The 17239-nt window shown below is 43.4% G+C and overlaps 1 protein-coding gene across 1 annotated transcript in view; it reads left to right on the top strand.

Annotated features, from left to right (window-relative positions):
• The window catches only part of lrguk (leucine rich repeats and guanylate kinase domain containing), a 32065-nt gene extending 15206 nt beyond the window's left edge, over positions 1-16859 (top strand). Inside the window, exons 12-20 of the mRNA XM_022749120.1 lie at positions 8663-8759; positions 10539-10652; positions 11070-11271; positions 12260-12370; positions 12874-13037; positions 13371-13459; positions 13874-13942; positions 15327-15445; positions 15835-16859. Of these exons, the coding sequence (XP_022604841.1) occupies positions 8663-8759; positions 10539-10652; positions 11070-11271; positions 12260-12370; positions 12874-13037; positions 13371-13459; positions 13874-13942; positions 15327-15445; positions 15835-16049 (1180 nt within the window). The 3' untranslated portion in view covers positions 16050-16859. The remainder of the gene's footprint in view (positions 1-8662; positions 8760-10538; positions 10653-11069; positions 11272-12259; positions 12371-12873; positions 13038-13370; positions 13460-13873; positions 13943-15326; positions 15446-15834) is intronic.
• Positions 16860-17239: the final 380 nt, after the last annotated feature.

Raw genomic sequence — 17239 nt, 5'->3', positions numbered from 1 at the left:
TAAGCTGGGTGACATATGTTACTCAAGCGTGACGAGCCGAGTTACCAATAGACACCCAATTTATGGACTTTTGACAAAATTTTGTCGTTGCAGCAAGCGGGCCTCGGAGAGACGTTTAACGAGGAATCCTTCCGAATTCGCTGCGGCCGAGCGAACTTAGAAGCCTTGGGGCTGACATGTTTACTCAGCGTGATGACGCCGAGTCCGTAGACACCAATTTATTGGACTCTTGAGAAATCTTTTTTGGAAATTATCTAAAACAAATTTAACCCGTGTCCCCGGCACGCATATGAGAGGGAGGACCGCCCAAACTGGCGGACACCAAAACTCTGTGGACTTTGGACAAAACTTTTCCGTTGTGACATTCACACTAGTCTTAAATGGTGTGCACCTCAGCATCATGAGAGATGGGGACCCCATGGCGGCCCGGCGGCCGGGCGGCGCCCCCCCCCCCCCACGGCACAGGACTGCGCCCAGCAAGCAGAGCTAGCCGCCCGGCGGGCCCGCCGGCGCACCCCCCCCGGCATTACCAATCAGTATGTGTTGTTATTTTTTTTATAAAAATCAAACGGATATCTGATGGTACTTCAAAAAAAACACATGGTTGAAGACTTTTTATTACTTTTTTTTGCAAATGCAAAGGTTGGTGCCAAAAGCCCAAACGAAGGGCAGCCTTACAACAAAATCTATCATTGTAATCTCCACAATAATACTGGTTGTCACCCTGGCCCTATCATTTCCTGTTATAGACTAACCTCGGCCCCCCATCTCAGAAGGAACAGTTGATGTGGCCCCACTTGAAAAAAGTTTTGGGGACGCTGGCTTATATAACATTTTAAGTTGCTATACTTTAATCCCACTGAGAATCAACATCCCAATGTGTGAGTTCTGTGCCAGCATATACGTGGCACGATGTTTGACTTGCATGGCCAGTGGGATTTAAAGTACTAGCAACATTAAAATGTTAATATAAGCCAGGTCCCCAAAACTTTTTTCAGTGGGGGCCAACATCAACTTTCCTTTCTGAGATGGGGGGCCGAAGGTTTAGTCTATAACAGGAAATATATGGGCCAGGGTGACAAACCAGATATTATTGGTGAGATTACAATGATAAATTTGTGTCAACGACTGACCTTCGTTTGGCTTTGAGCACCACCTGTTGATTGCAAAACAAAGTAAGTAATAAAAGTCTTCAATGTGTTTATTTTGAAGTACCACAGATAATCCGTTTAATTTTATAAAAATAACAACACATTACTGATGGTAATGCGGGGGGCGGCGAGGGCCTGCCGGCGCTAGCTCTGCTTTGCTGGGGCGCATGCCTGTGCCGGGGGGGAGGCGGGGGGCGCGACCGGCCGCCGGGGCCGCCATTGGGGTACTCTCTCAATATGGCTGAGGTGCCACACCTTAAGGACTAGTATGTGAATGTCACAAACGGAAAAAGTTGTGTCCAAAGTCCACAAGTTTGCAGTGTTCCGCCATGGCGGTCTCTCATATGCTCCGGGGACACGGTTAAATTTCCTTGTTTTTAATTAATTTTCCCAAAAAAATTTCTCAAGTCCATAAATTTGGTGTCTACGGACTCGGCTTGCTCATCACGCTGAGTAACATGTCAGGCCCCAGCGCTTTCTAAGGTCGCATCTCCCTTAGGAAGGGAATGCCCAACTCAGTTAAACGTCCCGAGGGCCGCTGCTTGCAACGTAATTTTTCCGTGTCAAAGAGTCTCATCAAAATTGGACACTGTCCTATGGACTTCGAGCTACTCGTCACGCTGCGAAGTAACATATGTCAGCCCCAGCCTTACTGAGTCGCATCCCTTCCGAAGGCCCCATGGTCATCTCTCATATGCTGAAATGCGTGCCACCCATTAAACCATAGTCGTGTATGGTCACACGGAAAAGTTTGTCCAAAGTCCACAAGTTTGTGGTCTACGGACTCGGCTCGTCACGCTGAAGTAACATATGTCAGCCCCAGCCTTCTGAGTCGCTCCCTTCCGAAGGGCCGCCATGGGCGGAACTCTCATATCAAACCGGGGGAAACGGTTAAATTCTGTGTTTTTAATAAATTTCCAAAAAATTTTTCTTCGAAATGCCACAATTTGGTGTCTACGGATCGGACTCGTACGCTGATGTAACAATATGTCAGCCCCAGCCTTTTCTGAGTCGCTCCCCTTCCCGAAGGGCCGCCATGGGTCATCTCTCATATGCTGTGGTGGGCACACAGCCGGTTCCCCAAACCTTTTTCAGTGGGGGCCACATGCAACTTTCCTTTCTTTGAGATGGGGCCGCCGGTTAGTCTATAACAGAAGAAATGATATGGGGCCAGGGTGACAACCAGTATTTATTGTGGAGATTACAATGAATTAATTTGTTGTAGCTGGCCCTTCGTTTGGGCTTTGGGCACACCTGTTGATTTGCAAAAAAAAAGTAATAAAAAAGCTTCCAACATGTGTTCATTTGAAGTACCACAGATACTCATTATTTTATAGAAAGTAACAACACAAACTGATGTAAGTGCCGGGAGGGGCGCCGGCGGGCCGCGGGCGGCAAGCTCTGCTTGCTGGGCGCAATGCCTGTGCCGGGGAGGGGAAGCCGGGCGGGCCGGCGGGCGGCAGCTAACTGCTTTGCTGGGCGCAATGCTGTGCCGGAGTCGGAGGGGGCGCCGGCGGGCCGCCATGGGTCATTTCTCATATGCTGAGGTGCCACACCATTAAAGATAGTAGTGTGAATGTCAGCAACGGAAAGTGTCAAATCCACAAGTTTGGTGTCTACAGACCTCGGCTCGTCACGGCTGAATAACATAATGTCAGCCCAGCCTTCTGAGTCGCTCCTTCCGAGGGCCGCCATGGGCGTCTACTCATATGCTTTGCCGGGGACACGGTTAAATTCTGTTTTAATAATTTCCAAAAAAAATTTCTGGAAAGTCCACAAAATTTGGTGTCTACGGAACTCGGCTCGTCACGCTGAGTAACATATGTCAGCCCCAGCCTTCTGAGCGCTCCCTTCCAAGGTCGCAGGCGGTCTCTCTCATATGCGCGAGGACATGGTTAAAATTCTGTGTTTTAATAATTTCCCAAAAATTTTCTCAAAGTCCACAAATTTGGTGTCTACGGACTCGGCTCGTTCACGGCTGAGTAACATATGTCAGCCCCAGCTTTTAAGTCGCTCCCTTCGGAAGGACTGCCTCGTTAAACGTCTCCGAGGCCCGCTTGCCTGCGACGAAAAAATTTTGTCAAAAAGTCCACAAATGGGTGTCTACGGACTCGGCTCGTCACGCTGAGTAAGATATGTCAGCCCAGCCTTCTGATATCGCTCCCTTCGAAGGCGCCATGCGTGCATCTCTCATATGCTGGGTTGCCACACATTAAGATAGTGTTGTAATGTCACAACGGAAAAAATGTTTGTCCAAAGTCCACAAGTTTGGTGTCTACGGACTTGGCTCATCACGCTGAGTAACATATGTCAGGCCAGCCTTTGAAGTCGCTCCCTTCGCGAAGGCCGCCATGGCGGTTCTCCTCGATATGCTGCCGTGGAACACGTGTTAAATTCTGTAGTTTTAATAATTTCCAAAAAAATGTTTCGAAAGTCCACAAATTTGGTGGTCTACGGACTGCTCGTCACGCTGAAGTAACATATGTCAGCCCCAGGCTTCTAAGTCGCTCCCTTCGGAAGGGATTCCTCGTTAAACGCTCCAGAGGCCCGCTTGCTGCAACGAAAAATTTTGTCAAAAGTTCCAAAATTGGGTATGTCTACGGACTCGGCTTCGTACGCGCCATTCGACACCGCTGAAAGTTTATACATATGTCAGCCCCAAGCCTTCTTGAGTCGCTCCCTTCCGAAGGGCCGCCATGGGTCATCTCCTCATATGCTGAGGATGCCACACCGATTAAGCACTGTGTGATGTCACAACGGAAAAAGTTTTGGTCCAAAGTCGCACAGTTGGTGTCTACGGACTCGGTCGCAACGCTGAGTAACATATGTCAGACCCAAGCCTTCTGAGTCGCTACCCTCTCAGAAGGGGCCGCCATGGGCGGACTCTCACTATGCAAACGGGGGAAACGGTTAAATTCTGTGTTTTACATAATATTCCAAAAAATATTTCTCGAAAGTCCACAATTTGGTGTCTACGGACTCGGCTTCGTCACGCGATAGAGTAACATATTGTCAGCCCCAAGCCCCTTTCTGAGTCGCTCCCTTCCGAGGGGCCGCCATGGGTCATCTCTCATATGCTGTGGGCCACACCAGCCCGAGTCCCCAAACCTTTTTCAGGGGGGGCCACATCAACTTTCCTTTCTGAGATGGGGGCCGAGGTTAGTCCTATAACAGGAAATGATATGGGGCCAAGGGGTGACAACCAGTATTATTGGGAGATTACAATGATAATTGTTGTACTGCCCTTCGTTTGGCTTTGTGGCACACCTGTTGATTTGCAAAAAAAAAGTAATAAAAAGTCTTCAATGTGTTCATTTGAGTACGCAACAGATATCCATTTATTTTATAGAAAAAGTAACAACACAAACTGATGGTATGCCGGGGAAGGGGCGCCGGCGGGCCGCGGGCGGCAAGCTCTGCTTGCTGGGCGCAATGCCTGTGCCGGAAGGAGGGGTGGAGCCGGCGGGCGGCGGGCGGTATGGCGCTGAATCCTGATGCCGGTGGGTTGGGGCGCCGGCGAAGGCCGCCGATGGGTTTCATTTCGTCATATATAACACATTAAGATATGATGTTATACATCTAAATATTGTCCAAAATTCCACAAGTTGGGTAGTCTACAGGATCGTCACGCGAATAACAATTAAGGCTCCCAGCCTTCTGAGGTCGCTCCCTTCCGAAGGGCCGCGTGTTGATGGCGGGTCTCTGAAGTGCTGCGGGGACAGCGCGTAAATCTGTTAAGTTAGATGCTAAATATAATGTATTTAAACTCAAATGGGTTACGGACTCCGGCACGTTCACGCTGAGTAACATATGTCAGCCCCAGCCTTCTGAGTCGCTTCCCTTCCGAAGGGGCGCCATGGTCATCTCTCATAGTGCTGTGTGCCACACCAGCGGTCCCCAAACCTTTTTCAGTGGGGGGCCACATCAAAACTTATCCTTTCTGAGATGGGGCCGAGGTTAGTTCTATATAAAGGAAATGATTATGGGCCAGGGGTGACAACCAGTTATTATTGTGGAGATTCAATGATAATTTGTATGTAGCTGCCCTTACGTTTGGCTTTGGCACCACCTGGATTTGCAAAAAAAAGTAATAAAAAAGTCTTCACATGTGTTCATCTTTGAAGTACCACAATACTCCATTATTTTATAGAAAGTAACACCACAAACTGATGGTAATGCGGGAGGGGCGCCGGCGGGCGCCGGGCGCAAGCTCTGCTTGACTGGGCGCAAATGCCTGTGCCGGGAGGGGGAGCGGCGGGAGGCGGCGGGCGGCTAGCTTCTGCTTGCTGGGCGCAATGCCTGTGCCCGGGGGGGGGGGCGCCGGGGGCCGCCATTGGGTCATTTTCCATTATGCTGAGGTGCCACAACCATTTAAGACTAGTGTGTAATGTCACAACGGAAAAGTTAATGCCAAAGTCTCACAAGTTTTGGTTGTCTTTACAGACTCGGCTCGTCCGCTGAATTACATATGTCAGCCCCAGGCCTTCTGGATCGCCCCTTCCGAAGGGCCGACCATGGGGGTCTCTCATATTGCTGCCGGGGACAACTGGTTTTAAATTTCTGTTTTAATAATTTTCCAAAAAAAATTTCTGAAGTCCACAAATTTGGTGTCTACGGACCTCGGTCGTCACGCTGAGTAAACATATGTCAGCCCCAGGCTTTATAAGTCGTCCTTCGGAAGGCGATGCCTCGTTAAACGGTCTCCGCAGGCCCGCTTGCTGCGACGAAAAATTTTGTCAAAAAAAGTCCACAATTGGGTGTCCTACGGACTCGGCTCGTCACGCTGAAGTAACATATGTCACAGCCCCCAGCCTTCTTGATTCGCTCCTTACCGAAAGGGCCGGACCATGGGTCATCTCTCATTTATGCTGAGTGGCCACACCGATTAAGACTAGTGTTGAATGTCACAACGGAAAAGTTGTCAAAGTCCACAAGTTTTTGTGTCTACGGATTGCTCATCACGCTGAGTAACATATGTCAGGCTCCAGCCTTCTGAGTCGCTCCCTTCCGAAGGGCCGCATGGGCGGTCTCTGATATGCATGCGGGGACACAGTTTAACACTTCTGTGTTTTAATAAGTTTCCAAAAATGCTTCTCGAAGTTCCACAAATTTTGGTTGTCTACGGCTCGGCTCGTCACGCTGAGTAACATAATGTCAGCCCCAGCTTCTAATGTCCGCTCCCTTTCGGAAGATTCCTCGTTAAACGGTCTCAGAGCCCGCTTGCGTGCGACGAAAAATATTTGTCAGAAAGTCCACAAATTGGGTGTTCTACGGACTCGGCTCGTCACGCTGAGTAACATATGTTCAGCCCCAGCCTTCTGAGTCGCTCCCTTCGAAGGGCCGCCCATGGGTCATCTTCTCATATGCTGAGGTGCCACACCAGCGGTCCCAAACTTTTTTCAGTGGGGGCCACATCAACTTTTCCTTTCTGAGATGGGGGCCGAGGTTAGTCTATAACAGGAAATGATATGGGCCAGGGTGACAACCAGTATTTATTTGGAGATTACAATTGATAATATTGCAAAAAAAAAAGTAATAAAAGTCTTCACATGTGTTTATTTGAAAGTACCACAGATACTCCATTTATTTTATAAGAAAATAACAACACAAAATTGATGGTAATGTTCAAATAAGAATGAGGTGATGTGATTTTGTAACAGGTACAGTTGAGTTAAAAAACGGTAAGTGTTCTGTCTTTACAGTAGTGAAATTATATTAATACAGAAATAGTGGTTAGTGGTCATAATCAGGTAGAACATGTTGCCTATAAAAAGAGCATTACTATAATGACATTTTTTAATATCTATTGCTATTGAAATCAGTAGGCTTACCATATCAGTGTGAGCTGTGGGCTTGCTTCTGACTGGTGAGGAGATCGATGTCAGGTTCCATTCCAGTTACAGCCAGTCTCAGAGACTGATGCAGGTGTTGATCTGTGAGACTTGATCTCGTCGGATTTTTTATCAGCTTCATGTGTGAAAAAGTTTGCTCACAGATATATGTGCTCCCAAAAACTGTGGACATCTTTGTTGCGTGCTTTCTTATGTTGGGATAGGTCTCATTTGGGAGGGAAGCATAGTACATAGTAAAGCACGTCTCCGTGGGCTGATTCTAGCTCGGAGAGAAAGGCTTGGAACTGCCTGTGTTTAAGTCCGTTTGCTCTGATGAAGTTTATGCAGGACACAACCACCTTCATGACAGATTCCCACCTCAGAACTTTGCAGCTTGACGCTGGCTCGGTCACGATCAAAGTCACGTCAGAATATAACATTGTGTGAGGAGGTGAAGATGAGCCACTATTAACTATAAATAGCTCATAACTATGGTCAATTTTAATTAGAATGCCAACCTTTAAGTACGGATATGTTATGATGTTATGATAGGAAAATGCAATTTAATAAAAATTGGTTGATGTTTAGAGGGATTGTCTGGGATCGTTAAGTGGGCCACTCCAATTGCTTTGGCGGGGCGGATGTGGCCCGCGGGCCGTAGTTTGGGGACCCCTTATATAAGAAAATATATAATATACATATTACATAATGAAATAAAGGAATCAACTAATCCTGAATACCTTAAAGATTGTTCTGGATTTTTTTCAACTCCACATCAATATATTACTCACATGTCGTATGTACATTGAGAGAGTTATTGTTTGCTGTAATCATTCCTCCTTTCCATATTGACCCTGAAGTGATTTCTTTGTTGCACAGTTGAACAATAAGGAGTTGGGGACAAAATCCACAGCCCTCGTTCTGTACCAAATCGCATAATTAAGTTTAGCCACAGCTATAATGGTGTTTCGGCTGCTTCAGAAGTAGCCAAAAAACAGGTCTTCATATTGGTCCTGGTTGTCGCTTGTATGTTAATGGCCGGTGCTGTATCCCAGCAATGTAAATAACAGGGCTTATCCCTCCACCACAACTCAGCAGGGAAGCTCTTTCCTAGAAACACAAATAAGGAATTTCATACAAAAACAACTACTTTATTTTGGAAGATACACAGTGAGTTTGTCAAACTCAGACTGTTGAAGTCTCATATTACATGATCTCCTTATGGCCAGCGTGGAGAGATGAAATGATTAAAGCAACCAAAAACTCTTTCAATAATAATAATAATAATACATTTTGATTATGGAGTGATTTTCAAGATATGCCAGGATGCTATAAATAACAAGTTAAGTAAAGGAACCAATGTGCATATGTCATTTGTGTATCACATGCTTCTAAAACTCTGCAGCCATCCTTTAAATGCAGGGGCACACATACAGAGTTAAACGAATCAAACCTCCATCTTAAAGTAATGGCATGTTCCTGGTTTTCAGCTGGTGGTTTGTTTTACTGTCTTGAGCATTCCAGAAGTCCAGGGGTCTTGTTCTGAAGTTTTGCCCCTCACTGGTCCTCTTTAGTGGTTGCAGGTCTAGGATTTTCTCATACTAAGACCTCATAAATTATATGACTAGATATGACAATGAAAGATATGAGTGTTTCTCTACTTTGTGTGTGTTTCCACAGAACCTGTCACACCACCAGGGGGCCCTACTTTGGAGAGGAGAATGGAATTGATTACCATTTTGTCAGTGAGGAAGACTTTCAGCACATGATTCACATGGTTTGTTAGCTTGACATTAAGCTCCTTTTTTGTCATCACAGGCCCTAGAAGTTACTGAGAAGGTGACAAGGTTATTTTGAGTTCTGCACTCAAAATAATCTTAATGGACACTCTCATAAGTCATTCATACATAGCACTACTTGCCCACAAGATAATTAAATGGAACCACTGCTTCAGCAAGTTTCTTCACTCACGGGCCATAATGATTTGAGTAGATGAGATGATTAGTTTTACCTGGGGCTTTAGAAAAATGGTTCCATGGGTTTTGGACACATTTGTTTTTCATCTCGTCCCTCTTGTCAAACTGCATGTTATGTAAGAGTGGCGGGGGATGATGGATAGAGGTTGGGGTCACAAAGTCAATTTTACAGCAAGGACTGGGCTGGTATTGATGCCTTTTGTCTACTCCATTAGAGGAAGTGGATCAGGTTAACTAGACAGTCTGCCCCTCCCTCTTTGTCCATTTTTCACCTTCACCCTCCATTCTTCTCTTGCCAACTACTTGGTTTATCGCTGTCCTGTCCTCCCCTTCTTATTCTTCTTGCACTCACCTTTCATGTGTCAGCTGCCCTCCTCTTCTTCAAACCTTTTTCCCTCAGATTTGTTCGTCAGTAACTATGCAATCATAACCTCTTGAACCCACTTCTTGGGGCTGTTGTTATACAAAATTAACCCCAATCAGCAGTCCTTGGTACTTATTATAGTCTTCGTTGTGCCGTAAACAAAAAGTAGGCCTGCTGTGTAATTATATCTGAATAGCTAGTAGTCTGGTAATATGGAATCACAAGAATCACGTTTGTAATTGTGTGTTTAGATACTTTTCAATGACCTACTTAGAAAGGTTAAGGGACACACACAAAATGTTGGAGGGAGCTTACATTCCTCTTCAGAGGACACATAGTGTATCTTATATAAATTGTGAGAAAAAAGTAACAAAATATAAAATGCAGTGTGTCACAGTTAAGGAGTTTCTCCTGCACTATTATGATACAACGTAAACTTTCATAATGTATGCAGTTCTAAAAGGCAGAAAGGACAGATTTGAAACTATTTCTATTGGGGTAAACCTTGACAAGTTAGATTACCAGTCCCTTGTTGGCCCACTGTTTACTGGCTCCACATGTGGCCATTTAATTGACAGGCCAGTTTCAGTGTTGATTTTACAAAGTCTGTGCTCTCCAGTTGCTGTGTTTTTAATGTAGCAAACCACAGCAGTGGTATAAAAATAGGCTTCAGTAAAACAGTAGAAAACAAATCAACGCTTTAAAAACAACACTCCAAAATTTAATTTGCACAAACAGCTACTAAATCACTGTAATAGAATTCACAGGACAACTTTTTCTTGAGAATCATAACAAATAGTTTCAATTTTATTTATATATCTGAATTCAATTTAACTAACACAAACCAAAGACCAAGAATTGTTGGATTTGCTCATAATCTTGTTGAGAGTTATATACTATGCTGTTCAAGAAAAACTGCCCCAAAGGCTGGCAGACAAAAGGTCAGAGGTCATGTGTGAAAGGTAACAAAAGAGGGATCTTTTTGCCCTGACCACGAGGTAAAAAGTTCAGTTCACAGGTGGGCCAATGACTTCAGGTTGTTAATCTTGACAGAACACCCTGGAGTTGTGTATGTGGGTCTAGTATTATGTCCACTTTAGATGATAAAGGTGGCTCATAACGTTTCTATTCGTTGTACCATGATGAATGTGGGGCAATAAAGCGGTGCACACACCTCTCTCATTCTTTCCCCTCATAACCGGAAATTCCCTTTCAGGGTAAGTTCATCCAGACCATGCCTTATGGGGGTCACAGCTATGGTCTGACCAGAGATGCCATAGAGGACGTGGCCAGAGAAGGACTGGCCTGCTGTGTGCACATGGAGCTGGAGGTATGCATATACAAAACTCATGTATGAGAGTTCAGCAAGTTGACTAATAACGAATGTGGTCGATAAAGCCAGTCTAACAGCAACATAGGATGTATATAGCATGTACCATACATACATGTTCATACAATTATTGTATTTATAGTAAATGTGAAAATGTGTTAGTATGCTTGTAATTTGGGTGAACTGATTGGTTCACCCAGTAGCATAAGCTAACCCCATCTTCAGCAAACCTAATCATCTGGGAAATAATTTCAACTTTTGTGCTTTTAATTACCAAACCCCCCACAATCTCCTTAGCTGTAACCCCCCAAGGAGTGACTGTGAATCATACAATTAAACAAAAATTTAAAGTTGGAATAAAAAGAATATCAAACCTGCTTTGTTACAGAAAAGCAAACAGCTCGTCTGTCCCCACAGGGTGTGTTCAGTCTGAAGAACAGCTACTTCGAGCCTCGGTTCATCCTGCTCATCCCCACCCAAGTGGAGAAGTACAAAGGCCACCTAAAAAGCCGTGGTCTCTACACCCCAGCACAGATTGACATAGCGGTGTCACGTATAGAGCTCTACGCAAACACCAACAGGCAACGGCCGGGATTCTTCGATAACGTTATTCCCTCTGGTACGGCAAGGAAGCAGTTTGTCACTGAATTATTTTTATTACAGCATTAAGTGTATTCACTCATCTACATTTCAGAAGACATTAATGGTAATTTAATATTCCCCAGTGGCTAATTCAATCCATTTTACTAATTAGTCAATTAATGTTTAATTGCAGTACAGTGTTATAAATATTTACAATTCATTTTCAACAAACATCAATTTTAAGCTAAGAAAACACTTAATTGATTCCCAGGGGAGATATTTTATCTTTGTACATGTTCAACCTTTGGATATCATTTTTGGGAGAAAGAAATTGGGAGGTCTTGCTCTGATTGCTCTGTTCACAGGCAGTTTGTCATTGAAGTGTCGCAAAGCTAAAGATATCCTGTCTCACCCCGGCTTAGTGGAGTCCAGGCATCATTGGTATAGCCTTAGATAAATTAAACACACCTCACTAAAATCCATACACTACACTTTCAATCCAATTACCACATGTATTAAGGGCATGTAGCTACAGAATAGCTGTGTTTATCATTCCCTCATGAAAGCACTCAGACATGTTAGCTGTTTTCTTAATGAGATCAACATACAGGGAGTGCGGGACACTCATCACTTTTATGCACTGCTCGCTAGCACCTCATTACACTAAGGTCATCATTCCCATATCTTTGAGTCATTACTGTTTGATGGGAGATGCATTGGGCTTCTTGTTTTATCACCGCGACCCAAGATCTTTTTTTTTATTGGTGGTCCGTTGGCTGGTGTTGTTTTGTGGTGTTTGTGTTGTGTTTTTGTTTTGTTTGTGTTTCGTGTCTTGGGTGTGGTGTCGCCGTTTTTTTTGTGTTGTTTTTGGTGTTGTGGAGTGTTTTTGTGTTCGTTGTGTTGTGGGTTGTGCTTTGTGTTGTGTGTGGTGTGGTTTTTGTGTTGTAGTGGGGGTGGTTGTGTTTCTCGGTGTGGTGTTGTTTCGCGTTTTGTGTGTGTGTGTGTGTGTGTGTGTGTGTGTCTAGATGACTGGGAAGAAGCCTACCAGACACTAAAGCAGGTAGTGAAGGAGTACCTGCTGCTAGCGGACCAGGAAGGAGAAAACAACAGAGCATCCCCTGACAACACCTCCACAGGTGTGTATTTGTTTGTTTGTTCAAACAAAATCAACAGACTTAAAGCATCAGGACACTAATTTTGTAAAGGCACAGGGTGCAAAGTACAATTAGGTGCCCCTACCATTTGTTTTTAGGGGGCACGCCACCAATTTTACATGTCAAAATCAATTTACTAGTCCAAAGCAGTACTACTCAGCCCATTAAAACTGTTGCATGATGTTTTCTGTGGCTCTGGAGAAACTTTGTAAAGTCTGAAAACTTCCTCAAGTGACATTACTTCAGTAATTTCCATTTGATCTTGAGCATTTTTAATTTGTCCCTCAATTTTATGGAAGTGTAATACTGAATCACTGGAGCGCCACTTTGAATAATTACTAAGGTGATTATAAATTAGATTTGGTTGTATCTTCATGCTCTGTGTTGTACATTATATGTTTATATATGCATTTTGTGCCTGTATGCTCTAACCATCATACATACACACAGTGTTGATATTGATATACAATATCTGTCTCTCACAGCCTCAAGTCATGAGCCAGAGGAGAAGCCACCTTCACCTTCGTCGAGGTCAGGATCAAGGACACTCACGTCACACTCTGCCAAAACTCTTGACCCCTCAGATTCCTCCTACAGAAACTATTTTACCAAGATCCAAGCAGAGCTCAGCCCTCAGAAGAACACCGCTGTGAGTTACAACATGCCTGATGAAAAATTTACTGGTAATGAAGCCTGTAACTGAATGCTAAACAGACATCTTGACTATATCAGGTTTATGGAAAAATAATCTGCAGTCCTCTGACAGGATGCTGGCTTTCCTTTTCCTCCTCATTCTACTGCCGTGCATTACTTATGCTTCCCATTTTCCACCCCTTTTTGTCCCTTTTAATCACCCTCCACATCAACTTGCCTCTCCTCTTTCTCATCTGCAATCCCTGTTTGTCTCTCCTTCATCTCACCTTTGTACTTCATCTTAACTTCTCCTCTTCCTCCTCCTTCTCTTCCCCTCTCCTCTCTGCAGGAGCTGGCTTCCATCAGGAGGCGTGAGCAGCTGGTGAGAGAGGCTATAGTGGGGAAGAGTCCAGGGGTCTACAGCCAGCTCTTCAAAAGGTTCAATATAAGTAGCACGCACTCTACTGCACTCCAGTGCTTAATTTGAAGTGGGCACTCTCAACTGGGCCAAATTGATTTAATTGGAGCTCTTGTCCTAACTGCTTTTTGATGATTTGTTGTGGGTTAGTGTTTGACCTTGAGGTTGAAATGGCAGGTGCCCAAATTATTTGAATCTAACTGTTTGTTAATATAATGGGCTCGTTTAGTCGTGCTCTCCACTCAGTTGTCCTAAAATATACCAGTACCTGTTACCTCTTCTAACTACCCCAAATATGCATGAAAACAAGAGTGAATGATTGCATATTTTATTCTAGTGGACTGTGTGTTAATGTGTGTGAAATTGCTTTTCTCTGTGATTTATACTGGTGAAGAAGAATTATTGAATTTAGTCTTATTTTTTGTTTATCACAGCTCTCCTCAAACAGCACCATCATCACTGCAGCATCATGATGCTGGTACTCATTTTAGTGAGGACAGCAGGTAAGGACACATACACACACACACACACACACACACACACACATACTTACAGGTGCTCATACATTCATACCCATGCAGTTAAAATTCCCATTTAAGGCCAGATGTTACTGTATGAGAATAACAGATGCATAGACGTACTTCAAAGCTGTATAAGATTTCACTCTGTACATGGTTTCTAAATCCATAATAATAGCTTTTTTTGATTTATGATGAGGGGAGAGAATTCAGAAGAAGCCTTGTGGTTTCATAAAACACAATCTCAAGCTGAAAATGTAGGAGCAGGAAGCTGCTTTGTGGTAGTATTCTTTTCTCTCTAGGTCTGTTTTTGCAACATATGTTCACTTTTTGTTCATTTTACTGGTACAAACCATGTGGGGACACATTTGAGTATACATCCCACACACATGCACAAGACATGCATTTGCTTACACACAAAGACACCCCCTCATGAATTCATATTTTCCAGCTTTTGCTTAGTACACTTACACTAAATAAACAGGCTTGCTGCACAAATATGGATTTAATTAGTCATACATTGACATAATATTTGTGGTTATGTGGGTGTGTGGTGCATGCAGCAGCACACAGCTTTCTTTCGCCTGTACAAATTAGCAACATTTTACTTCATTTCTTCTTCTTAAAAGAAGACATTAAAGATACACGCAGAAATACTGTGAGTGTTCAGTCAAATTAATTTGTTGCCTGTGGGATCATGTTCTGAGAAGGCAAGTTTCACACAACTTGTTAAAAATCTTCAAGTTCTGTCAACGCAGTCTTGAGTGATACATGCCCCCAGTGTTTACAGTTAGCATTACTCAGACCTTCAGTATTTCTGTAGAGGATTCCAGACACCTGTCTACTTGTAATGCTCTTAACAGGGATGTGCCTTTACTTGTGTGTTTCTATCTCACATATTGTTACAGGAGATCCTGTTGTATGATGGGATTTTTGTGTAGTCTGTGTGTTGGTGTGCATGTGTTCTTGCGTTTTTATGGTCAAGCATTATAGAGCGGTCTAGTTGCGGAAAATAAATGACAAAAACTTGTATCTGTTTGTTTATTGCGTACCAATAATCATCCCCAAATTATTATCATAAAACTGAAATTGTAGCATTTGCACAAAAATGCTGTCACTATCTCCAGCTCTGGTTTGTGCTATCATGAACACTAAGGGGGACACTGATCCCCTGCCCAGTATGATGGTAACATTTCCAAAACCACATCTCTAGTTTTTGTGTTTTTCTCACTTTTGTCACCATTCCCCTGAACAACCTGCATGGAAGTCTTCCTCCCTTTTCTGTCCTCATTTCTCTTTTTTTCCCCCCACTTTGTATCCGTGGTTTATCTTCCCCTCTATCCCTTCTTTTTCCTCTTTTGACAAGCAGCTCAGATGAGTCTTGTGCCAGTTCAGCACTGTCTGTTCCCAGTTCAGCTGGGGCCTTGTCTGGCTTAGTGGAACCGCTAGATATCTCTCTCCTGGGACACGCCTTGGAAACACCAAAAGGTTATTATTGCTTGTTTGTTTGCTTTTTGTCATTTATGGAATTTCTGTGTTGATATATACAGTGTGTATATATAAAATATATATAAATAAAAAATATATATAAAATCAAAGAGAAGAAAGATTTTTGAGCTGCTAGAGGACAGGGAAAAAGACTGTTTAATAAGTTGTTTATTGTACACCTATTATTTTATAAAACTTATAACTAAAAATTTTAGTTTTTTGTCAGTTTTTCATGAGTACTTTAGTAATTCCTTTTATAGTTTAAAAAACACTGTAAATCACCAAAATGGTACATCTGGGTATAAGATAATAAAGCTGACTTTATGAGGTTCTAAAGATTTTTTGCTGTGTTTCCATATCCTATATTAAAGAAAACATTTCTATTTCAGACCAAAACCACAATGACCCCCATCCAGACACGGATAGACTAGCTGCGGTTGTGTCCCCCTCTTCTGATAGACGTCCTGGATCCAACATCAAGCCCGTCCTGCCACCGATCCCCACTGGACGCAAGACGCCTGCAGCCCCCAGCCCGGCTCCTTCTCCAAGACCCAGCCCAAAAGCAGCAGTCACAGAGGGAGGTGATGCAAACATGGAGCAATAGCTTTTTAGGTTTTAGGGTATCTGACATCTAAGAAAGTTGTAAATATTCAAAGTAACAGCTTTTTTTAAGAATAAAATTTTTACATTGGAAGAAAATGAAATGAAGTCGACAGTCAACCGCAAAACCACACATTAGTTGCTATCTCCCCACAAACTACACAGACTGTGATGTGTTACACCCAAGCAATACTTGAGATTAGGTTTCACTGTCAGCACTTGCCTTTTCCTGTGCTCTGGTACTCCTGCCACAACATGCCGGGATCTTTTGAACTTGCTATATACTGTATACATGATAAGTGATCCCGGTAATGACCATATATAAGGTAACTACAGTATAATTATAGGCAAAGTTGTGCTTTTCCTCACTGTAGGATTACTGGCTACTGGCCTAAAGGTATACAGTGTTGACACACATTATGATTCAGGCTCACACATAAGTTGACAAGTGTGTCTAGTAGTGTGTTGAAGAGAACAGCTATTTCTGTCTTTTCATATTAATATGTACAGATTCATGACTATAGGAGGTATCTGTTCATCTTGGAAAAGTTCATGTCTACAAAGTATGTGGTTCATTTAATGTTTTATGAATGTAGCATTAATTTTCCTGACACTGAAGTGGTATTATGCTTCCTACTGTTCAGTAATCTCATCAAATAGAATTTTCCATTGACATCTAGATACTGATCTTTTATGTGTGGCGTAGAGCTCTTGTCATCGGATGATAAATACATCATTAATCTTTATCTCCTCTGATGGGATTATTTATTCAACTGGAAATGCATTCATATGGAAGTTGTTGACAGGTATTAAACAGTGAGCCATCACAAACAAGTTAGTGTGTTCTTGTCAGTTTGTGCGTGTGTGTGTGTGTGTGTGTTGCACACAGCCATCCGTATGTTTGTGAGTTTGGCAAACGTTGCTCATTGGTGCTTCATAGTAAATTGAAATTACCATCTGTCACAAATGTGTGCATTGCTTATTTAACTGGTGCCTCAGTCAGTCTGCTCGTGGGCGTGTGTGAATGTGCACATATATGCATGTTCTGTTTCCTGGACTGTACGTGTGTATGCAGCACTGCGACACACACAAAACACACCTGGCCATCCATCACTGTCTTGTCTTTCAGGCAGCAGATGTTGCAACCCTGTCATAATTCTTTTGCAGTTTGAAACCAGACAGTGTCTTTAGGGC

Source organism: Seriola dumerili, unplaced genomic scaffold (assembly GCF_002260705.1).
Source record: "Seriola dumerili isolate Sdu_G_001 unplaced genomic scaffold, Sdu_1.0 BDQW01000138.1, whole genome shotgun sequence".
In the NCBI taxonomy this organism is placed as follows: domain Eukaryota; kingdom Metazoa; phylum Chordata; class Actinopteri; order Carangiformes; family Carangidae; genus Seriola; species Seriola dumerili.
Note: the sequence above shows the minus strand (reverse complement) of the source record. Positions and strands in the feature narration are given on the sequence as shown.